The sequence below is a fragment of the Lupinus angustifolius genome, chromosome LG06, assembly GCF_001865875.1.
Source record: "Lupinus angustifolius cultivar Tanjil chromosome LG06, LupAngTanjil_v1.0, whole genome shotgun sequence".
Lineage (NCBI taxonomy): Eukaryota > Viridiplantae > Streptophyta > Magnoliopsida > Fabales > Fabaceae > Lupinus > Lupinus angustifolius.
In genome coordinates, this window is record NC_032014.1 from 24,921,931 (window position 1) to 24,947,265 (window position 25,335).

The following is a 25,335-nucleotide window of genomic DNA, read 5'->3' on the forward strand; positions in this document are numbered from 1 at the left end:
CATCTATGGCGGAAGTGTGTATTGATCAGCACGGTCGACAAAATTCCTCACCATAAGTAACCTGTCATCAGAAAAAGTATCAGACTCTGAACTGGATATATCATCCAAGACTGGACCCCACTTCTTGTAAAAGGCTGCCCGGTCCACGACATTATCGTCGCCTCTGTTATCTCTCACCCTTACGTCACACAAGAGGGCAGATAGAGATAATCGTCGAGGTCGCCCCTCTGTGTATACTGATGCTTTTGATGATAGAGATTGGGGGACTCAAAGATCGGTGGGTGCCTAGGAAAGACCTCCAAATCATCATCCCCCCCGGTCATGATTAGAAGAAATAAAAAACAAAAAGAGAGGAGGAATTACCGGTTAAAAAAGTTGGAAAGAGGGAAGACGGTCTGGTGAAGAAAATTCGTTCGCATTGCAGGATGATTGAAAACTCGGTAAGAAGACAGAATGGAGAATGTGGGGAGAAGGGACCCATATTTATAGGAAAGACCCAAGCCCATATCCCCCCCAAAAGCCCAATTTGAAACGCTAATCCACCCATTCAAAATCACTCGAGGGCAATCTAACGGTTGCACAGAAATTCAGACGATGGAACTGAAACAAGTAGACATGTCGGTTGAACACCCGAAGTCACAAGAAGGGATGCTACCAATCCTCCACGTGTTAACCTAAAAACATATAACCACCAGGAACTACCCCTATACCTACACCTACCCGACCACACCACATCAGTCGCATGCACCTAGGCCACCCCTGATCCACTGTTCTACCCCGGTCCTAACCAGGTAATCGCCAATCCAGATTCCACTAGCCCGGTTATCCCTGACCAGCCTAGTAGATTAGGGGCAACTGTTCTACCCTGGTCCTAACCGGGTAACCTCCAATCCAGAGTCCACCTGCTTAATAATCCTTGACCATCCTAGTAGACTAGGGGCAACTGTTCTACCCTGGTCCTAACCAGGTAATCGCCTTCTGTTCCGAGCATTACATATAGTACCATGCATACCCCAATCATCGTCTCGGATGGACCCACTTATAACAAACTATATATGCTCCTGACACAACATTAACATATATGTCCCACCATTTAATGCGCCTGTGACCCACCATGTAATGCACATCTGACCCACCATTTAATGCGCCGCTGACCCGCCTTTAATGTTAGATAGCAGGTCGCGTGCCACGCCACCTGCACATTTCGCTTGTCCTCGACAATTCGACAAGAGTAGATTCACAGGACAAGGAAGGACGACTAGAGAACATCCTTTATACCCGTTAGAGGCTGACCATTGACCATATACCATCTCATCATTCTATGAGATCTATAAATATGAAAGATCATATAGAGAGTACAATTAATTCGTCATTTCCCTCATTTATTGCTACATTTATTACTCCAACCTCTCTCTTATTTACTCTTCTTATCTCTCTAGTATATTCAACTTACTTGATCGTTGGAGAACCTTTTCAAGTACCTCCCGCGGAAGGTCCAAACAGCATCCGACCAGATCCCCTAATTCTTCACCTTTCTACCGCACATTCATCATTGGTCTTTCTACACCAGTTAGCGACCATTCCCTCTTAGCAACAAAGAACATTGCAATAAATTGTCGCAAATGTTCAGCTTGAATCAGGTTTTCAAAAGTGTCTCTCAACTAGGTACACTCTTCTGTTACATGTCCAAAGAAGGTTTGAAAATCACAATATTTGGAGCAGTCTTGGGTCCCTAATTTCCTACCTGAATTAGGTTTGGGGAGTTGGACTAGGTGGGTGGCCATAACTTCTTGCAAGATTCTAGTGCGACTAGCATTGAGGGGGGTGTAGGAGGTGTATTTAGGTTCTTTGGGTGGTCGGGGTGGGTCATCTCGAGGGTGTTCGTGTGTTTTTGGGTGTTTGGCTTCCTGTTAGGGGAGTTGGTATTCTCTATGCTCGGTGGGTGGGCGGTTAGGATGGGTTTCTTCCAGGTTGATAAATTATTGAGCCTTAGATCAAATTTCTTCCATTGTGAGGTCTGAATATATAGCCAATTCTTGTCTGAAGAAGCCATCCTGTAAGCTTAACACTAAAATATGCACCGCCACTTCTGGGCTCAGGGTGCGAACCTTCATGGCCTCCGAGTTGAATCTGTCTAGGTAAGCTCGGAGGGGTTCATGTGACTCCTGTCGTATATCGGAAAGGGTGTAGGAAGAGCAAGGTTGCTCTTTGCTGGCTGTGAAGCGGATGTTGAATCCGTTGGCGAGAGTGGCCCATTGATCAATATTGTTTGGTACGAGCCGAGTAAACCACTATAAGGCAGCACGTTTTAGAGTGAGGGGAAATGCTCGGCATGTGATGGGGTAAATGGCCCCATAGAAAAGAATTGAGGCTTCAAAGGCATCTAATTGATCTTGTGGTTCACTTGTTCCATCGTATTGGTCGATGTTGCTAGGTCGGGTAAGATGCTTAGGGAGTGGTGAAGACATGATGGTTTCTATGAAAGGGTGTCTTGCTCGTGAGGAGTTGTGGTTGGAGGGTTAACTTATCTGAGTGACTTTCGTGTTTGGGGGGAATTTAGTCTAGATGCTTCGGCGGATTCAGTGGAGTGCTCATCGGCAACTGGCCGCGAGGGTCTGTTACTGGGTTGAGGTCTATGCTAGCGAAGTTCAGGTAGTAGTTGGGCCTGTTGTTGGATAATTTGGCCTTGAGTTTGGATCATGTGGAGGAGTTGTTGGGTGGTGGGTGCATCTAGGATGAGGTTGGGTGGATGACTTTGGCTTGCCTGTTGAGATGGTTGCACTAGTGTTGGGGGGTCAATGGAAGGGGTATCATGATTTGGGGGAATGTTTGTGTTGAGTAGTTCTGTTTGGCTAGGTGGTTGAGCTTGGTTACGAGTAGTCACCATGTTGTAGGTAAGCCACAGATGGTGCCAATGTTCTTTGCTGCTAAGAGGGAATGGTCGGTAATTGGTGTAGAAAGACCGGTGATGAATGTCCGGTAGAAGGTGAAGAATTAGGGGATCTGGTCCGATGTCGTCTAGACCCACCGGGGGAGGTACCTGAAAAGGTTCTCCAACGATTAAGTCAGTTGAATATTCTAGAGAGATAACGAGAGTAAATAAGAGAGAGATTGGAGTAATAAATGTAGCAATAAATGAGGGAAATGAGGAATTAATTGTACTCCCTGTATGATCTCTCCTATTTATAGAGCTCATAGAATGCTGAGATGACATCTGGTCATTGGTCAGCCTCTAATAGGCATAAAGGACGTTCTCTGGTCTTCCTTCCTTGTCCTGTGAATCCGCTCTTGTCAAATTGTCGGGGACAGGCGAAATATGCAGGTGGCATGGCATGCAACCTTCTATCTAATATTGAAGGCGGGTTAGCGACACATTAAATGGTGGGTCAGATGTGCATTAAATGGTGGGTTAGAGATACATTTAATGGTGGGTCAAAGGTGTATTAAATGGTGGGTCAGAGATGTTAATGTTATGTCGGGAGCATTTATATTTTGTTATAAGTGGGTCCATCCGAGGTGGGGATTTGGGTATGCATGGTACTATATGTAATGCTCGGAATGGATGGCGATTTCCCTATTAGGACTGTGGTAAAATAGTTGCCCCTAGTCTACTAGGCTGGTAAGGAATGACCGGGCTGGTGGACTCTAGATTGGCGATTACCCGGTTAGGACCGGGGTAGAACAAGTACCATTTATAATGAAACAGAAAAATATATAGTGAGTGTGGGGCTGAATAGGAACATCGGATTTTTTCAGGGAGCCTTATATTAATGAGTTAGGATCCTCTCCATTAATGGAGAGGCAAATGGAAAATGAGTACTTTTGCACTTTCACATAAGGGTAAGAACATCATTACATCGGCCCTATCCTACGATGAATTCTTTCGGGTGTCCCAATGTCAAAGTGCCAAGGAAATGTGGGATACTTTACAAGTGACTCACGAAGGCACTAGCAAAGTCAAGCGCGCCCGGTTAAATGCGCTAACTCACGAATACGAATTGTTTCGTATGCTACCGAGTGAATCAATCGGCGATATGCAAAAACGATTCACTCACATCATCAACCATCTTATCGCTTTAGATAAGGTGTTCACAAAAGGAGAGCTCACTAATAAATTCTTACGTTGTCTTGACAAGAGATGGCAACCTAAAGTAACAGCAATCATGGAGTCCAAGGATCTAGACTCCATGCCTTTGGCAACACTCCTTGGAAAGCATCAGGAGCATGAGATGGATCTTGGGCGTCTGACAATGCATGAGGAGTCTGATCGCAAAAATAAAGGAATCTCTCTCAAAGCTTCAATATCACAACCCATTGAAGAGATAGATAATGAAGACTCTGATTCAGACATTGACGAGGAAACGCTAAACCTCCTAGTACGAAAATTTGGAAATTTCTTAAAGAAGAAAGGAGGACTTAAATGATTCCAAAAGAAAGAAGCGCGAGAATCAACAAAGAAAGACAAGAAAAAAGAGCGATTCACTTGCCATGAATGTGGTAAGCCGGGACACATGAAGTATTAGTGCCCTACTTATCTGAAAAGAGTTTATTCAGAGAAAAGCAACCCCGGGACATCAAATCAAAGAAATCATACATCGTCTGGGATGTCCCGGAGGAAGAAACAACACCAAGCACCTCAGATGAAGAGGAGACCGTGAAGCTGTGCTTAATGACTATTACAGATGAGGCTTGCGGATCAGGTAGCAAGGATACTTTAGATGAGGTATACTCTGACATATCCTCTTCTTCTTCTGACTCTCCCTCATATAAAATATTATATAGTGCTTATGTTGAGATGCATGAAGAACTTAAGAAATTAGCAAAGTTAAGTAATGAGAGAAAAATAATAATTTTGCTAAACCAACAAAAAAAAATCCATTTGCAGAAAGAATTAGATGAATTAAAATTGGAAAGAGAAATATTAGATCTAATTTTTTCTTGTGCTTCATGTGATTGCTCAAATAATAACTTATGTCAAAATGCTACTTGTGAGTCTTGCGAGGGTTTGAAAAATGAAAATTTTAAACTGAATGAAAAACTCGCAAAACTCACACATAGTAAAAACCAATTGGACACCTTGCTCAGCAAAACCGGAAATGTAGGTGACCATACTGGATTAGGATATGTTCACCCATCCCATAAAAATAGACCATATAGGAGACCTCTAACACGTCAATATAGAAATTCAAATAAGTAAAATAGAGTTCCTACATGCCTTTACTGTGGCACTTATGGTCATACTTCTCATTCCTGTTATATCAGGAGATATGAGATACCCAATGGTGTTTACGCTAGGGTAAGAAAGGGAGATAACTCCCTAGTCACTAACAAAAAAGGACCCAACATAATTTGGGTACCTGAGTCTACCAGATGATCTATATTGCAGGTATGTCTCCAAACACACGGACAAAACTGGTATCTTGATAGTGGCTGTTCGAGACATATGACTAGGGACAAGTCAAAATTCCTAGACTTGTCGTTCAAAGAAAAAGGATTCGTCACTTATGGAGATAACAACGAAGGAAAAATCTTGGGCACCGGGAAGATTGGCAACTCAACACCCACAATAATCGAGAACGTTCTCTATGTAGAAGGTTTGGAACACAATATATTGAGTATAAGCTAATTATGCGACAAAGGTAATATTGTGTCTTTTGATTCTGACTGTTGTATCATTCAAGATGAATTATCTAATAACGTTATGTTTGTCGGGCATTGGTAAATAATATCTAAATGGTTAATCAGGAGGATGTCACTTCCCTTTTCTCAAAATGTCTTATTTCAAAAGACAATGTCATCTGGCTTTGGCATAGACACGTTGCTCACATACATGTGAAGCATTTAGAAAAATAACTTAGTAATCGGTCTTCCAAAACTCGATTTTAAAACTCAAGATTCGTGTGACATGTGTCAGAAATGTAAACTAAGTTAGGAATTCTTTTAATAAAAAGAATGTGATATGCACTACTAGACCATTGGAGCTTCTCCATATGGACTTGTTTGGACCATCACAAATTATGAGTTTTGGTGAAAGCTATTTCGCCTTAGTTATTGTCGACGATTTTTCTAGATTCACTTGGACCTTATTTCTAGCATCAAAGAGTGATGCCTATAAATCTTTTAAATGTCTAGTCAATAAAATCCAAAACTAGTCTAACCTAAATATTATTTACATTCAATCCGACCATGGCGGAGAATTCAAAAATCATAAATTTAATAAATTCTGTGATAAATATGGTATTATGCATCAGTTCTCAGCACTTCGCACCCCTAAAAAATGGAGTTGTTGAGAGGAAAAATAGAGTTCTAGAGGAACTCGCAAAGACTATGCTAAATGAAAGCAAGGTCCCAAAGTATTTCTGGGCTAATGTAGTTCACACATCATGTTATGTAATAAATAGAATATTACTTAGACCTACTTCTTCAAAAACTCCATATGAAAATTTTAAAGGTCGAAAACCAAATATCGCTCATCTTCATGCTTTCGGTTGCAAATGTTTTATTTTTAATAATGGAAAAAGAATTTTAGGAAAATTTGACTCAAAAGCTAATGATGACATATTTTTAGGATATTCATTACATAGCAAAGCATTCTGTGTGTTTAATAAATATACCGTGCAAGTAGAAGAGTCTATTCATGTCAATTTTGACGAATCTTCTCCAAAAGAGAAGAGAAAGGTCGTTTCTGATGATATTTCAGGTACACGTGAAGAAGTACCATACCAGGATATTGAAGAAATCCAACAAGAAGCAGAGCAAACAAAAACAGAGCAACATCAGGAAATGCCTATCGCGTACAAAACTAAAAAGGATCATGCACTCGATAAGGCATGGTCATGGGTCATCCAGATGTTGAAGACCACTCAAAGAGGCCATGATCCACGATCAGGCTATGTCCCACACCATGGTCGTGGATTGGCTGATTTTGTTCCTATTTTTCAGGTTTTTAGATTTGTTTTGTTGGGTTTAGACTAATCCATTGTAATTAGGATAAATGAGTCTTCTCCCTAAAGGATCGAACACATTCTACATTTCCTAGGATGTACATTACTGATTTCTATTCTCACTTATAATTTTTTAATCTCATCTACATCATGAGTGAGTAACTCCCTTTGTTTCTAGGATTGAGGTCATGCCATTTACATTCAATAAACATTTGTTTCTACTTCTATTTCATTAAGTATTGTGATCTAAATCATTAAACTGAATTTTATTCATGTGAGTTGTCTAGCCAACAAGTTACACCTCTTAGATACATTGGGGAAGAACTGAGAGGTGAACCAAACTATGTGATCATTCAATATTTAAACTAGAATCCTAAGTCATGAGAGTAGTTTTAGAATTCTTGTGTTTTTTTTAAATTCACTTTGGGTTGCTACAAAACAATTGAATAGAAAGATCCAAGTAAATGATCTGATTGACAACCATACCATGACTCCATGAGAGTATGTGCGACTTCAGTTGAGTATACGTATCGAAATTCGAGAGAGGATGACATATATAAAAGAGCAATTCACCCTCACAACTTAAAGTTCGTGAAAATGAGCAAAAACAAGGATTTGCAAGTGTAAAGGCAATAACTCTTATCTTGGGAACTCTTCCTAATATAAATTTCAATTTTTTTACTATATTCACAATTTGTAAATTATTCTATTGTTCTCAATTCAGTTTTAATCCCTATTTGAGTAAGTATAATTAATTAATAGAATTAAAGGAACTTTCAAATTCTCTTGGGATCGATATTTTATTATTTGACGATGAAATCATGCACTTGTGATTTGTTCTATCACGATGTATGGCACACATCCATGGTCAACGAAAAAGTCAACTTTTACTTAAACTTCAAGCAATCATATTTTACATAATAATGATGTCATTATTCCTGTATATTCTATTATTAGTAATAAGTTAGAAGTTAATTAGACGGTAGTTAGGTTTTATTTTACTATAAATAGGTGTATATTGTATTTTTTTTAAATCATATCATTCATCCTAATTTCTTTCTCCTTCATCTTCTTCCTCTTTCTCTCTTGTAGTCGTGAAAGGGCATCTTGCACTTTATGGAGATTTCATTTCAAGAGGTTTCTTTCTTTTCTACATTCTTCCAAGATATTTGGTCTAAGATAATAAGGGAAACAACTTCATATGCCTGGGAAAGGGATTACAAGTAATACACTTGATACTAACTCTCAAATTATCTCTTTATTGTAACGAATCAAAAATAATAAAGAGACATTAATTCTTATAATATTTGGATTTGTTTCCACAATGTCATGTTTTGTTTAACTTAATTACATTTATCACACATTTTTTTGTTTAAAATATTACACTTGTATATCTTGCATGAGTAGTCACTACAATATATGTCTATAAATTAGGATGATTTGTATAAAGACAAAGACAATAAAAATTAGTGGTTTGTATAATTTTACTAAAACTCAAGGAGTGAAAGTATAATTACTCTAAACAATATTTTTAACTAAAAAAAGAATAAATATTTTTTTGGCATTTCATATTGAAGAATAAAAATATTTTTGAAACTTGTATAAAAACATAACTGAGCTCCTTAGGCGTCTTATAACATCCCACGAGAATAGCTTCTCAATTATCTAATCAAATAAACCAGAAATTAAAATCTGGAATGTGCTTAATTTTATATTTAATGACAAAACTTAAGTGTTGTTTCATGTGTTTATCATATAGTTGTCCAATGCTAAGTCATAACTTACTAATGAAAAGTACAAGAATTAATAAATCGGGTAACATAGCGTTTAACTTCACACTGGACTACCCAGTGGAATTCAAGAGTGTGACAACGCTCTTCACTTCTATTTATTTTATTTTAACATTTATCAATGACCATATAAAATTCTGAATATTACTTGTAAAAGTATTGTGAGAGCCGCATTCGGTTAACTACCCTTATTATATATGTATTTGACAATACCTTATTATATATGTATTTGACAATACCTTATTATGTGTTTGGGAGTTATGTGAGAAATAAAATGATATTAAACGAACCATGATAAGGAAGAGGAAAGGAGGAGACAAATCAAACTAAAACATGTCATTTGGTTGGGCGTATAAATTTACATATGAGGAAAATACGTTAATGTAATTATACTATTTCACTCTCCCTTTAAAAAATTGATGATAATATGCTATATATTATATAATGTAGAACAACATTAAAAAAGCTTCCATATTAAATATTATTTTAAATATTTTGACATTTTGAAAATTAATTATAAATAATTATTTTTCTAAAAAGTTCTTTAAATTTAGAAAGTAATGTTTTTAAAAAATAAAATTTATAGAACCAAATATGTAAAATCAAACAATAACCCAAAACATCTTCAAAAGTAAATATAAATTTTATAGTTATTACAATTTCAAAAAATCCATAAAATTTCAAGGTGGATAAAAACAACCACTCAATAATTGAGTGATACAAACTACTTTAATATGCCTCATGCTCCAAAAGTAAAACTCAAAGTTTCTTTATTATCAAGTACATTGATTTTATTCAAATTAATTACAACTAACAAAAATAATAAACACAAAATAAAGACAAAATTATCATGTACTAACACATGTTATAATATTTTAAAACAATATGACACACAAACTAGGACAAGTACTTAGAGGGACCAATTGGACTAGACACCATCTCTGGTAACAATTCATTGTGCTTGTCAAGAGGACAATCAATTACTACTCTAATTCTACTAAGATTATCAAGTAAATACAAATATAGACGAGATCTTCAAATTCTCCAAAAGCTTCTGGATATTAGCTTAAAAAATTAGAAGTTTTTGCTTAACCTTCTCATACACAACATTACCTTCTTTAATAGATGTAGCAAGATCTTCTAGTGTCACCTTTGTCCCTTCAAAATTTGTCATTCTTTGATTTTCTTGACCTTTTAGGTTAATTGCGAGTTCTTTATACCTCTAATGATGTGATTTAATTTCCATCATCAGTGCCTTGAATGTTATCCAATATCACCCAATTCCCATGATTAAAAGACATTGATTCACCCACAAGTTGTCTTTTGTATCTCAAGTCTTTTACAGTCTCAACATGTTGCTTAGTATCTCTATCATTTCCAACAAAATCATCATCTTGTCATAATTTGTTATAGATTTTTCATCCATTAGGTTTTTCAATCACATATAAAAAAATTATCAAACCTATATTTGTCAATCCACTCCATCATCCAACCTTCTAAAATACATGCACATATAATAATATAAACATGCATTTTTACTTTTATTATGACCTGTATATATAATAAAATAGATAAAATAAAAAAATACTAATATACTTCATTTAGTTGTTGTCAAACTTCTTTTCCAACATTGCAACTAGGGGTGTAAAAATTCGGTTCGGTTCGATTTTTGGTGCATTTTAGTGACCAAACCGATCAAAAACATATGGTTCGGTTCCGCTCAATTAACCGCAACTTTAACTATAAGAACCGTACCAAACCGAACCGCTCTTGAATGGTTCGGTTCGGTTCGGTTCCACGGTTTTTATATTTACTTTTTATAAAAAAAATATTTCATCAATTGAAAATTCAAAATGTATTACAAGAGATATTGTTTATCATAAAAGGATAAACATTATTACTATTATTATAAAAAATTATGAATCATATATAACAATACACTTCATGATTAGTAACATATATATCAATTAGTAAAATATATAATAGTTACATTTATAACCTTACATTTCATAATTAGTAATACATGTATAACAATATATGATATATGTTGGTTTCAAACTCAATATCACAAAAGTTGGAAAATATGTTCCAAATCATAAGACATAGGAACAATTTAGTAACTAATAACATATATAATACTAACTTAATAACAATTTAGTAACATATGTAACACTACAATTCACACAAAAATTGATAATTTAAGCTAGAAAATTGGTCGAAGAATTTAAACAATAATAAAATATTATTTCTTAATCCCTAGTATATATTTCTTTAATACGCGGTTTGGTTCGGTTCTAACGGTTCCTAAATTTCTAAAACCATAAACCAAACCAAACATAAACGGTTCCTTAAAAAAATAACCGAACCGAACCGCGAAACCGAACCGAACCACATTTTGCGGTTTGGTTTGGTTCGGTTCCATCGGTTTCGCGGTTTAAACCGGAACCGCTTACACCCCTAATTGCAACGCTTTGTTGATGGATCTCAAGCAAATCCACTCCAAACCAATTTTGAACAAAGCATTGCATTTAGAAAAATGTCTTTTCAATAACCTTTCCCTCTTAAAAAGGTCTTTCAAGTTTTTCTTATAACTCCTTAACTAGGGTTTCATAAGTAGTTGTAAAAGTCACATTTACTCAATTTCCCTCATTTTATTGGTGCAAAAAAGTTTCAAGAGAGCATTACCCATATCATCCCCTCTTTTAGGCTTACTTTCTATCTCGAATATAATTCCTAAAAAGTTATCACAAATTCATGACATACATCACCGTTCTTATATTAAATCATCACAAAATATGTCCCAAATTCTAAATTAACATCCAAAAGTATATCAAGTTATGAAATGCACCATAAATTTTCACATTAAAACATTATAAATTTTTACACCACAATCACAAATTAATGACCTAATCTAGATCGATAGTCTATGCACATAACAACAATTATAGAATTTTTCAAATTCTCTCTCAAACTAGTATGTTCTTCATCATTGTTATTTGTCGGTGCTCCACCAATTAAACTACACTTTGACAAAAAATTGCTTCATCTACCTCAGTTGACAACTCTTTATCCTAAACAGAATCTACTCATATCAAGTAATTATGCAAAATAGTCATTTTCTTTGAGTCAATTATTCAAGATAGGTTTCTTGCATAGATTTCCTTTGAGTCATTTGTTCAAGATAGGTTTCTTGCATAGATTTCCTTTGAGTGATAACATGTTGATCTATAAGGGGTAATTAGTCATTTCCTCAATATGAATCCAACATCCAAAATATAATATTTACCTAATCAAATTCATATTTGATTAGGTAAATATTATCTTCTGGATGTTAGATTCATGTTTAGAAAAACTAATTACTTGTGTAGATCAACATTTTATCACATGAAGGAAATCTCTACAAGAAGTCTACCTCGACCACCTCAAGAATTATTCAACAAGTGAGACTCTTCCTTGCGTTTTGTTGGAAGGACTTTGGGAGTTTTGAAAAAAAACACTTCCAATATTGCAAGTGGAACTGAGTCAACTTATGGAATTAAAACTCAAAATAATATTATCACAGTCTATTGCATTTTTTCATAATTACTTGATAGAGGTAGATCTTGTTGAGGATAAAGAGGTGTTAGCTGAGGTAGATGAAGAAATTCTTGTCAAAGTGAACTTCAATATGATAGAGCGCCAACAAATAACAATGATAAAGAACATACTCTTTTGGAAGGGAATTTGAGAAGTTCTATAGTTATTATTGCGATGTGGAAAGACTACCAGTCTCGATTAGGATCTTAATGTGAGAATTTGTGATTGTGGTATAAAAATTTAGAATTTATAATGTTTTTGTGATGTTTTAATACATAAAATTATGATATATTTCATGACTTGTATGCTTTTGGATGTCAATTTAGAATTTGTGATGTATTTGTGATGATTTAATATAAGAACAAGTGATGTATGTAATGAATATGTATTTCATGAATTTGTGATAACTTTCCAAGCATTATGATCGAGACAAAAAAATAATCCTAAAAAAGAGATATGGACCGATGATATGGATAACGTTATTGTTGAAGCTTTTTTGCATCAACAAAGTGATGGAAATAGTGAATGGAACTTTTACTGCAACTGTTTACGAAGTCATAGTTAAGGAGTTACAGGAAAATTTTGAAGAGCTTTTGGAAAAGAAAAAGGAAAAGTCGTTGGAAGTTATTGAAGAGATGTTTTTCTAAATACTATAATTTGTTCAAAAATGGCTCGAGTGGATTTGCTTGGACCCGGCGACAAAGCATCGATGTGCTGAAAAAGAAATTTGACAACAACTAAATGATGTTGATTAATATTTTCTCGATTTTATCTATTTTATTGTATATCCACTCATAATGAAACTAAAAATGCATGCTTACATTATTATGCATGCATTTTAAAAGGTTGGATGATGGGGAGGATAAACATGTATAGGTTTATTAATTTTTTGATTTGTGATAGAAAAACTCTTAAACTGAAGAATGGATAATGAGGTGCCTTACAGTATGCAACAATTACTAGACTAGACATAGCTTTCAGTGTAAACAAGATCCGTCTATTTATCTCTATGCCTTTATAGGAGCACTGGACTGCAGTCAAAATGATACTTAGGTATCTACAAGGAACTTCATCATGCAGCCCTTTTATTAAACATGCCTCTTATTCAGTTCCTTTACCCCTTACAGCTTTCTGTGATGTTGATTGGGCTTCAGATCTTGATGACAAAAAGTCTATTTCAAGCGCTTGTCTATTCCTTTGTCCTAACCTAAAAACTTGGTGGTATAAGAAGCAAAACACTGTCTCCAGGTCTAGCACAGAAGCTGCATATAGAAGCTTAGCTTTAGCTTCTCAAGAACTGACTTGGATTGAATCCTTACTGGATGAACTTAAATTCTCCTACAAGACTCCCTTAATTCTACATGATAATCTCAGCACAGTTGCAATGACCCACAATCCTATGCTCCATAGCAGGACTAAGCACACTAAACTATATCTCTTTTTTGTAAGAGACAAAACTCAATCCAAGACTCTAGAAGTCAAACATATTCCACTGACTTTCAGACAACATATATTCTAACAAAACCACTATCAACGGCCAAATTTCTATCAACGGCCAAATTTCTTCATTTCAGGAAACATCAAGTTTAGGAGGCACCCTCATCTTCAGGGGGAATGTTATAGATGTTGCATAGAAAGGCTTTGTATCTGTCTAGATTCATTGTAATTGTCTAGGTTCACTATAATTATCCAGATTCATTCTATATGAAGTACAACTACAATGAATCTAGATTGTAAAGCCTATAGCATTTCTATGCAACATCTCTAACATCTACAATTTGAACATTGGTTGAGATGTGCTTGACCTGAATGGACTTGTTATGAATCTTTTATCTGACAAAGAACAGATCAAGTTCAATGTGCTTTGTTCTTTTACCGAGAGTGTCTCATAGTAATACTTGATGAGTAGCCTGAGATTAGACAAAACAAGGGTAAGGATAAAATTCAGAGTAACATGAATTGTCTTTCGCAAATTGAGATACACTAAGCAAGATTTTAGCAATAGAAGGAACATGAAGTAAATTTCTATGAGAAAGAGATGCTTCAAGATTAAAGGATGAGTGAAAACTAGAATTACCACATGAATCAATAGGGATACTAGAACCATTACCCATGTAGATATGTTCTGAAGTAAACTTTTCAATTGGTTCTTGCACAAGAGTAGAATTAGATGTAAGGTGATTAATAGCTCCTGAATTTGGATACCACACTAGTGGATTGGTGTTAAAAGGTGCATCATCGGAGGAGGTAGTTGTCATTGCATAACTACAGCCAGAAGGTACTTGAGCAGAAGGATGAGATGAACCATAATGAAGGCCAGGTACATAGGATGAGAACTGATTATAGTGCCATGTGAATGGACCTCTAAGATAAGGAAAATGTGGTCCAAGATAGTGATTAAAGTGCCTTGCAACATTAGGATAGGAAATAGGAGCATGGCTAGAGTATAGTCTAGACATAGGACACCATAGGAAGAAGTGTCGTAGATAGGTGCACCAAAGCCAGAAGGAGCACCATAAGAAGTAGGATAGTCAAAACCAAAAGCAACAAGTACATAGTAGCAATATGAAACCTCATGTACATACTTGTTACAGAATTCACAAAACAAACTACCTCCACGTGGCCCAAAACCACCACGTGATCTACCGTGAAAACCACTCCTAAAGTCAGAATTGCTATGAAATTGAGAAGTAAAACCCCCATTACGTGCTCTAGGAACATAAGGTGAAATAGGAGATCGAATAGGATAACATTGCAGTTGAGAAGTTATAGAGGCATGACTTGATGGAGATTTGGCAGCAACGTTCACATATAGGGCATAAGAAATAGATTTAGTGTGATTTCGTTCAAAATGTGCCTTAAATGTTAGAAGATAGGACTGAAGAGCATTAATGGAGGGAATATCCTCTTGACTCTGCATAGTAGTGATTAGATGTTGAAATTCCTTAGGCAATCCATCCAGAATGCAGTCATTATGTTCAGCTAGGGTTATAAAAGAACCTATGGAAATTAATGAATCAACTATTACCTTGATTTTCATGAAATATTCTGAGATAGTACTAGAGCCTTTCACAATAGATCTCAATTGAGCCCTAAGAAGTCTTCTCCTTACATTGGTTTGAGCATGATAATACTCATGTACCTCACAACATAACTCAAAGGAATATCTGCAACCAACAAACCTAGGTTGTAGATCTTCAGAGAGTGAATTGAGTACCCATGAAAAGATCATTTGATCCTGCTCTTCCCAGCTAAGATAAGCTGGATTGAGGTGATGATAGAGAAGACGACCTTCTTCCCTAAGATACTTCTATGGAATATCAGTGCCAAAAACAAACCGAAAAGCGTGATTTGAAGTGAGAACAACAATAATTAATTGTTGCCACATAAGGAAGTTATGCTCTGTGAGCCATTAGATGGAGAAGTTGAACCAGGATCTTCAGCAGCATGAGCCATTAGAGGCTTTGATACCATGTAAAGAGAGATGAAAAACAAAGAGGAGAGAGAGAGAGAGAATGTATATTCTTCTGTTATGTCAATTACATAATTTGTTATTATTGGAAGAACGAATTACAAAGAGTGTGTTCCTCTATTTATAGAGGTGTACACACAAGCTTGTTCAGCAAGCTAATCATAAGAAGAACTAAAGTATTAGCTTGCACAACAAGCTAATTTAACATAAGCTAATATTGCAAGCTAGACATGATTAACTAACACACTGTTAACATAAAGATAACAGTATTTTCTAATAGTTTCAAATTGAAAAATGACAACAATAAAAGGACCACACACAAATTGCACTTATCACTTTTCTAAAAATTACTTTGTTCGATTGGGAATTCTACCTCTTTGACATGGTTAAATTGGTTTCAAGAGTTGTATACTTTTCCTAATGAAGAATTTGTAGAGACATTAACAAAAGTTATGAAGGAAGAAAGGAAAATCCATGTTGCCATTTCACACTTTTTTTTCATCTTTAAATTTTAGCTATTCATGTTTTTAATAAAATCAACGGATTTGGAAACCTAGAGCATGGCATGCTCCAACTCAATCACGGGTATGCTAAAATTTTAAAAGATATATTGGACATCATTTTCATGTAACATTGCCCAAAAAAGGGCAACCCAGTGCACAAGACTCCCACTTAGTGGGGTATGGGGACGGTAGATGGACGGTGCCTTACCCCAATGAGGGGGACTTAGTATTATACTTACATAGCAAATTATCTTAAGAGGTTGTAAGCCGGTAAATCTTTCACACTGGAGATGTCTTCAAGAGCAAGCTCGCGTTCTAACTGCATTCTAGTGGACTTCAAAACATCCTAATGTAAAAGGAAATTATGAAAGAATTAGAAGACAATCAGAGTATTGGTTAACCTCAAAAAAATTATAAGCTACGAACATAAACAGTTCAATGAGATATTACATTAAATTCCATATAAGTAGCACGCTTTGCTAGCCACTGAGCATCCATCATTCGAAAAGCAACACAGTAAAGGTTATCAAATGCCATTTCATCCTCCTCAAGCAGCTGTAGGAAATGGATTCCTGACAGAGAAGATGGGTACCCTGCAGGAAAATCGTTAGTTCATCGGATGATTTTACATTTGATATATAATGTGAGAATTCAAGACGTACTAACACTCAGTAAAAATAAGGGAACTGCCAGAAAAACAACAGCAAATCTGTGGAGGTGACTTGGTCAAACATAATTGGGGAATGTTAACAAACATCCAGAGTGCATTTTAAGAGAGAAAAGAGAATATTGTCTTGAAATTGATGTTTTAATATATCGAGAAGTGCTAGACTTTGTTTTCAAAAGTTGAATTTCTTCTTTCATATTCCTTAAACAATGCTCTTAAGGCACTTGTTAACACAACCCAACAAAATTCGTAAATTAGTTAACTACATAGTGATTAAATATTACATATATGAGCCTTAGTATTTTGCACCAAGGCAGAGAATAACCATCATACAGCCACTGAATCAATGCTTAAGAGAATTCATTTACCTGCTTTAAGATCCAGCATCTGCGTCAACATAAAAGAAATATTGATTCCAGCCACAGCAAATGGATATTCCCACTCTGCTCTGCATCCATCTTGTTTATTCAATAATCGCTGGAATGATTCCTATAACATTGACGAGTAGAACTTTGCTTCACAAAACAATATCACACACTACTTAATGAAGTATGGTACACATGATGTAGATCCGCTCTCAAACATTTTGAAACGTTTTCAATGAACATAAATTTATTTCTTCTTAATATAAAGCCACATAAGCAGAGAAGAAACAAAAAGCTTCATCATCTATAAAACGGAAGTTTAATGAATTAAGAGAAATACCATGACTACAAATGAAGTATATCCTTCAGGAAAAACTCTTCATGCAGTACAGCATCAAGAAAAATACACAGGTCTCTTAAATAAAATTGGATGATAACCAACAATATCATTTCATACTTGAAAAAAAACTATGTCATTTCATCGGAACTTTTAAAAACAGTCTTCTTAGATCAAACATGACTATATCTTGTGTCCATGTAATTTGCTATTATAATTCAGAAAACAGCTAAGTATTTATTTTAAAATAGCCCAGCTTTTTAAATATAGAGTTTAAGTTAGAGAGATGAAATGGAGAATTAATTCAAGTACTTTGTGATCAAAAGGTGCCTATAAAGCATAAAGGACAATTTTACTGGGCAGCCACGAGAGCAGTGATGCTTTATGGTATTTAATGTTGGGTGGGAAACTGCTAGCAATACCAAGGATAGCAAAGATAAGAATGTTGGAAACAATGAATGTACATACAAGAAAAAATCAGATTGGGAATGCTGGCATAAGAGAGAAAGTAGGTGACTAGCCCCTATTGAGGAAAATAAGACAATACCTCTTGTTGTGAAAAGTTCATCAAATAGATGATCTTCTAATTAATAAAGGTATAGGAAGACCAAGAAAAACTTTCAAGAGAAATCACTGAAAAAGGCTATTAGATCTGGAGTTGTTATACAGTTGGAACAACTGTTAAATACAATCATGAGCATGCATTGAAAGCACAGAAGTGGGAATATAAGTTTTTCCTTAAGTCCTAGCATTTTCTTTTAATTATGTTTACTCCCTTTCTCTGTACATCCAACTCTACTCCTGATTGCAGTTTCAAGTCTAATGCATTTAATAATGTCACTACTTTTCCTATTTCTAGCAAGTGTCCATCTTACTTTTTATGGCATTGTAGACTAGGTCATTCTCATGAAGCATTGTAAAAAAGGTTCTTCACCATTGTAATATTTCTCACTCAATTAGAACTGCTTTAGACCTTTCCACAGTTTGTTGTTATGGGAAAGCTCATAGGCTTCACTCCCCTGCTTCTTGTAGTCTTTGTGCTAATGTCTTTGGTTTTTTATATCTTGATCTCTGGTTGCACTAGTATATTATGATTCTGGCTTTAGATACTATCTTCCTATTGTTAATGCACATACTAAACACACTTGGTTCTATTTTCTTAAGCAAAAATCAGAAACTATTACCCTTTTTAAGCACTTTATTCAACTGGTTCACACACAGTTCAATCAAGTTGTTAAGGCAGTTCAAAGTGATTGGGGAGGTGAGTTTAGGCCCTTTACTAGTTTATTAACCTCTCTAAGGATATCTCATAGACTTTCTTGCCCTCATACTCATCATCAGCAAGGCACAATTGAAAGAAAACATAAACACATAGTAGAAACGGGGATTGCCTTACTGGCCCAAAGGATTGTTTAATGATTTGTGCAGATTTCATGATAAAATGGCTCAAAGAAGGTGAAATACATTCTATAAGAGAAAACCACGACCTAACATTGTCCAGAGCCATGCCTGTGAAACCAGAAAGCAAATTAGCAAGGAATTGGCTATCAGAAGCAGAGAGAAACACATGGCCTAGACATGTTGTACACCACGACTGTCTTTCCCCAAAGTCCCCAAGTAGATACAAATATTGAGAGATCCACATTTTGTTTGGAAATTTAGAAATAAATAATGGTGAAATATCCGATCTACACTCATGCTCGCTGCAGATTGGAATTATCTTATATTACCACAGCTGGCTCAACAGAAAAGGCAGAGGAAGTTAATTTCAAAGTTGGTTATCATTATAAATAGAGGAAACTGCAAAACAAATAACAATTCAGAGAGACAATTCACAGATCATCAGACCGAGGAAACCTTGTGGCTGAGCCGAAACTACTATTATTTTATTTTCAATTCTTCTCCCTTTTGCTATTTATTTCATATCTAGACTTGTGTTGTCTCTGACTTGTACTCTATACGTGGTTGAGTAGTTTTTCAGTTCTTAGGATTAGACTATACCCTTTGACACTATACGATTGATAATTGACAATTTCCATCTTTTATTGAGTTTGCATGTTATTGATTCAGTTGTTACTATGCTTATTCATGTATATTTGTTGAATGTTGATCACTATTTACATCTTTTGGGTATTCGAGGAAGTACTGAAAGGGGAACTCAATATTGGATTTATAATAATTCAAAGGTAGTCTTAGTCTTTCAAGGATCACAATGGATTACTATAAAGTATAAGTAATGGATTTAGCAATTATCAACATAGAAATTGAATTAAATTGAATACAGATTATGTATCTCGACGGAGAACGCTACCATCTTATCTTATTTTATCATATCCAATCTTTTATCTTATTTTTCTTTTTTATCTCTATATATATTGTTATGTTTCCCTTTCCTTCCAATTTATACTCCTACGAGTTTAAACTAATTTAATCGAGTGATTAAGTGGGTTTTCCACTCCATGTACATTCGGTACTTTTATTTCTTGACGACAAAACTGTACACTTATAAAACATATGCATCAGGGTCGACTAGGATAGACTGGGATTGACTACTTAGAAATTAACATTAAACAAAATATAACTCCTGAGAATATAATATAAAAGAAAATAATTTAACATTAAGAATTATGAAATCTACTCATGAAGCAAGCACAATGTGTGCATGAATGCAAATACAACGGAAGAAACTTACCGGATACTTCATTGCAAAAAAGATGAGATTCTCTAATGATATAAATCCTCCACCCCTGAAGATCATGGTTTCATAAATCATATTAAATCAATTATAATAAGATAAAAACTCTAAAAAAGTACAGTAGGTGCAGAAAAAGTAGAGTTTTAGGAAACTTTTTTTGATGATCGAGAGTAGGATTGAGAAAACCCTATCCATATTTATACCTATTTACACCCCCACCCCTTCTCCCTAGTGTATAATATATTGTTTTGGTCACAAACCTAAAATCTGTTGAAGGGTCTGAACATTGCCATCCCATTTCCTTCCAAAGATCTGATTTAAGTGAAGGAAGCTGCCTGTCAGGGTAAGCCAATTTCCATAGTTGTTTAAGTGCATCCTGCAACAACAAAATCCATTTGAATATGTAGTCCTTATGTCAATAAGTGAAAATGTCTATTAAATATTCCATTTTTTCCTGTTTGTATAATTTCTACGCAAAACATCTTATGGGTATACTATATATCTCAAATATATAGACATTCATCAAAGGAATGGACAGTCATCATGCTTGACCACCATTTTGTTAATCTACGTAAGGAAACTAAATGTGAAATAATTTCTTTTCCACTAAACATTCCCCATAAATATGCATTTGAAAGTCAAGCAACTACCATGCTCACATTCCACATCAAAAGCATTCAAAACGTTTATCAAAAACTGCATGCAAAGTGGTACCAAAAGGGGAGCGTGAAGACAAGATCAGGATCAGAATGCATGAACAATTGAAAAAACAGAATGCAGAATATAGTGCAAATGTCAGCAGTTATTTAAAAATAAAAAACTGCATCAAATACATACTTGGTGCTCTGTTTTAGAACCATCAAAGGGGACTTCAATTCGTTGCCTTATATTTCTTAACCTTTCTTCCTAAAATGGAAACAAATGTCAAATAATCATAAACAAAAAGTTATCCAGAACAACAAATCAAAAGCATACAGTCAGATGCCACAAGCAATAAGATGCCAACATATAATGTAATATTAACAAAAAAACTAATAATAAGAAAAACTCAACAATAATCATCGTAACAAGAAAGTCTACACAACCTCAGTCAAGGAACCAAAATCTCAATAAACCATAACTTCGAAAATACATATTGATAAAAACGGTAGAAAAGGTTTCTCAAGTTTCAAGGATTGCACTTTCCATGCAAAAATTGTCAATCTATAATTCAACCAAATACAACAAGCCATAAAACGGGCAATATAAATGCAACTCTAGTGACAATATCCTGCCACAATTGATTTTAAATTATCATAACCTAAAAGCTTCAACACATATTACATGACTAGGAAGAGGGAAAATGAATTCCAACCTCTTACAAATAATTTGGAGTTGCTACTAGGTAGAAAACTCTTTTTTGCCCAATTTCGAAATGTACGGTCATTGAACTTGAGTTCCAAGTTCGGGAGTCGATCATGAAATGGGGAAGATATTAACACATCGTTTGCCCGTATTAAAACAACACCCTCGCTAATTGCATTGATTAATTTATACTATGTACTTATTTGATTAAATATTTAACTATTAACAGAAAATAATATATTTATTACGGTGTCTGAAATAGTTTATCTTGTTTCTACGTATCCCTATGTGCAATAGGGAAATCAAGACTATATAGTTCTAGATTGAAAATCAATTAATAGGTTGATTTAATTTTAATTAACGGAGGTTGAAGAAAAGAAGCAGATCATAGACCGCACTCCCTAGTTCGAGGACTAATTGTTTGGTGATGGTGGTGTATAACGAGGAGGTTAAATGTATTGGGGTGCACAGTATTGAGTGTTATGGTCAACTTCCACAATGAGTTGGTATTGACTTGGGTCATGTGTTTGGAAGGGGTTTCTGTATCCATAATTGAAAAGGTGTGCTCAGAAATCCATCAAATTCATAATTTATATGGATTGCATGTGATATTTATAAATTTGCAACATTTAGATGAAATATGAAAAACTAAAACCATTTGACATTATTTCCCAAAGAATCAAAGTAGAAGTTGATTACTTGATTATAGTCATAGTCAAAGCATGCACATGAGAATCAAAAATACGATATCAACAGACATACCTGCAGAGGGCTAAGAGAGGAAGGAAGCATCCTATTGTTTTGCCCATTTACAGCAATAGAAGGAAAAGTTATAAGACGCCCAAGAAGAGATCCAGATCCCAGTACAATAGTTGCTACAAAGACAATGTGAATAACTGGTGACTGTCTGATAACCTAATCACCAATAAAATCATGGCATACCATATGCATTTTCTTCCTAATTGTACATCAGTTAGTAATGAGGAAAATCTACTTATAATACATGCATAACATCCATGTGTTTACTATTTTATAGTGTATTTCTCTTTTTTTTCAAGTCAGATAAACAAGGCTCTTAGTTAGAAATGAATAAAATAAATGTTCCCTTTGATCTTGATAGTGAGTTCATTTAATTACACACAAGCAAAAAACATATCTCTAGGGAATACTCCCCTCCATGATTTCAAAGTTAATATCTAATACAACACGACTACACCTTTTATCAAGAAAAAAATATATATTATTAATCACCTCCCTCCATTGGTTCAGTCAACCAATACTTAACAAATTACACTGGAAGTGCCCAACCATGCGAAGTCTACAGATTTATGACTTATTCATTTAACTGCCACCATCAATTTCAAACATAGACAGAACCACTTAAAGAATGACTTTTTTAATTTCTTTGTTTGCTAAAGTGGCAAAAGGCGTTGGATTTTAATCCCTTCATAACTAATACTGGTGGATATTTGGTCCACAAACATCCAGCATAGAATGAGTGAGCTATGATCGCAGCAATCACACATTGTAGTAAATGCAGGGTTTCCTTTGAGAAATGAAAAAGGAAAACCAATTGAACTGAAAAAGTCAGTCAGCAAATGCCAGGGACAAGATATGTGTCTAATAGGAAAAGATAAATCGAACATCAAAAAAGTTGTTTAAGAAAACAACCATGATGGGAAAACAGTTAAGTATTACTATTTAATAACAGAAGTTAAAAACTGTACAATTCAATTACTCATAGTATCATGCTAATTGTATATGAGAGAAAAGCCAAAACAATTGTGCACGTACCAAACCACTGTGCCCATTGCGCAATGAGATTTGAAAATAAGAACGTCCAATGAATTTGTGCTTTCTTACTCTCATCATCCCATATATCTTCAAGTGCACATACCTGAATGACAGAAAAATAAAAATCACAAAATGTTAATACACAAAAAGACTGATAACCCCCCAATGGAAAAGACTAGTAACCACAATTTCCTACCTTGTTATGCTCAATATAATCATCATCCGCCAGCAAGGGCTCACTCAAAGTATCTAATCCAGAAGTCTCTAAATGCTCCCACCTTTTTCCATCAACATCCCCATGATGTATTCTCCTCCTCAATGTTCTTGAAGACATTAATATGATTCTTTACTAAATGTTAGCCTACAAGTCAAAAGGGGACCATTCCTAACAATCAAGTTAAAGACCATTATCATGAAGTTCGAAGCAAAACTAAAACAAAAATCCATTATTTTCATGAGGTCGTGTGCACATGGCTAAGGTCGTTGCTTAGTTACCAAAAGTCACGGATTCAAGTCTTGGAAATAGCCTCTCCGCTTGAGGGTAAAGGTTGTGTTATCTAGTACCTACCATCCCCAGACCCTACTAGATGTAGATGGAAGCCTCGTGCAGTGGATTGTCACCCTTTTTAAGAGGGTGAGCCTTGGTGTACTGGTAAGGTTGCTTACCTTGTGGCCTAGCGTAAAAAAGGGTGGCATAGTGCATGAGGCTCCCGCTTAGTAGAGTCTGGGGATGGTAGATGTACGCAGTCTTACCCCTACAAGCGGAGACACTGTTTCATGGATTCATATCCTGGAAAAAACATATTCACTTACGAGAGTAAGGCTGCTTAGACATAACCTCCCCATATCCCACTAGGTGGGAGCCTCGTGCACTGGACCGCCATTTTACTCTAAGTTGTTATTCCAAATTTTTCAATAAACTACAATAACAAGATAACAACAACAACCAAGTCTTAGTCTCACAGGGTGGGGTCGACTACATGGATCGAATGACGCTAATAATGTTTGTTCTATCATATATCATGTTTAATAGCAAAATATTGATCTCTAAATATGTCCTAACCCTATAGTTTTTTTTGGCCTGCATCAGCCTCTAGTAATTGGACTAACCTTACTCTCCTTGCTCGGACTTCTAACCATCACCTTCGCAGATGTTCAAATCACCTCAGGCACAATTCTAATATCTTTTCTATGATAGGAGTAACACCAACTTTCCACCTAATGCCTTCATTCCTATTATAAATTTATAAATCCATTTCATGTTCTTAATTACCGATAATCATCAAACCCTAATTGCTCTAAACCTGCATAAAGGGCTTATCAGATTCTTCAACTAGTTAAACAGTAAAATGAAATATGAATAAATTGAAACGAAATTCAATAAAGGCACAACGACAACAGTTAAAACAAACACCAAGAAGGCACATAAATCAATTATGAATAAAAGCGACATAAACCCTAAATATGAACAATTTACCTCCAGATTGATACCGAAACGAATAATCTGAAATGTGACTCAAAAGAATTTATGGTTCCTGCTTGAATTTCAAAGAAGGAAAAAAATCTTTGTGTGAGAATTAAAAGTAACCAACAAATGGGTATTTTGTACATTCAAAAAAATAAAATAAAAAAGGTTGCGTAACTTTGCTGCTATAGCTTTTTGTAATTGTTAATAGAATGAATGAAAAAGACAATAATGATATGTTTTGTGTTACCAAATCAGAGAGCTTAGCCAGCTCAAACACGTTCTGGATGTGCAAACTTTCGACGTGTGCCACTGCAGAAAAACGTTGGAAAGAGGAGAAATAAAAAAATTCCGTTCTTTCCTTACACGAAAGAGTATGAACA

General features: G+C 35.2%; 1 protein-coding gene across 8 annotated transcripts; it reads right to left on the reverse strand.

Annotated features, from left to right (window-relative positions):
• On the reverse strand, window positions 15,403-25,335 carry LOC109350313 (ELMO domain-containing protein A). 8 transcript variants are annotated; one of them, XM_019591539.1, is made up of 11 exons: window positions 25,203-25,335; window positions 23,684-23,848; window positions 23,488-23,590; window positions 22,456-22,568; window positions 21,187-21,255; window positions 20,610-20,725; window positions 20,347-20,401; window positions 17,321-17,441; window positions 16,736-16,878; window positions 16,525-16,631; window positions 15,403-15,414 (listed from the first exon to the last, which is right to left on the reverse strand). In XM_019591539.1, exons 2-10 carry the CDS (start codon window positions 23,819-23,821, stop codon window positions 16,533-16,535), a joined length of 957 nt encoding a protein of 318 aa, XP_019447084.1. In that variant the 5' UTR covers window positions 23,822-23,848; window positions 25,203-25,335; the 3' UTR covers window positions 15,403-15,414; window positions 16,525-16,532. The 8 variants fall into 8 exon arrangements, with proteins under 8 accessions (XP_019447084.1, XP_019447082.1, XP_019447090.1 ...); XM_019591542.1 differs by lacking the exon at window positions 15,403-15,414 and adding an exon at window positions 24,979-25,022 and having other exon boundaries at window positions 16,398-16,631; XM_019591540.1 differs by lacking the exon at window positions 15,403-15,414 and adding an exon at window positions 24,965-25,022 and having other exon boundaries at window positions 16,398-16,631.

What these genes read in the sequence shown, in the direction of transcription:
- LOC109350313 (XM_019591539.1), bottom strand. Translation starts at nt 23,821, where the DNA reads ATGTCTTCAAGAACATTGAGGAGGAGAATACATCATGGGGATGTTGAT. An exon ending in GATGCTGGATCTTAAAGCAG is followed by an intron (nt 16,879 to 17,320) that starts GTAAATGAATTC and finishes ATTTTCCTGCAG; the next exon opens with GGTACCCATCTTCTCTGTCA. An exon ending in CTACTTATATGGAATTTAAT is followed by an intron (nt 16,632 to 16,735) that starts GTAATATCTCAT and finishes CTTTTACATTAG; the next exon opens with GATGTTTTGAAGTCCACTAG.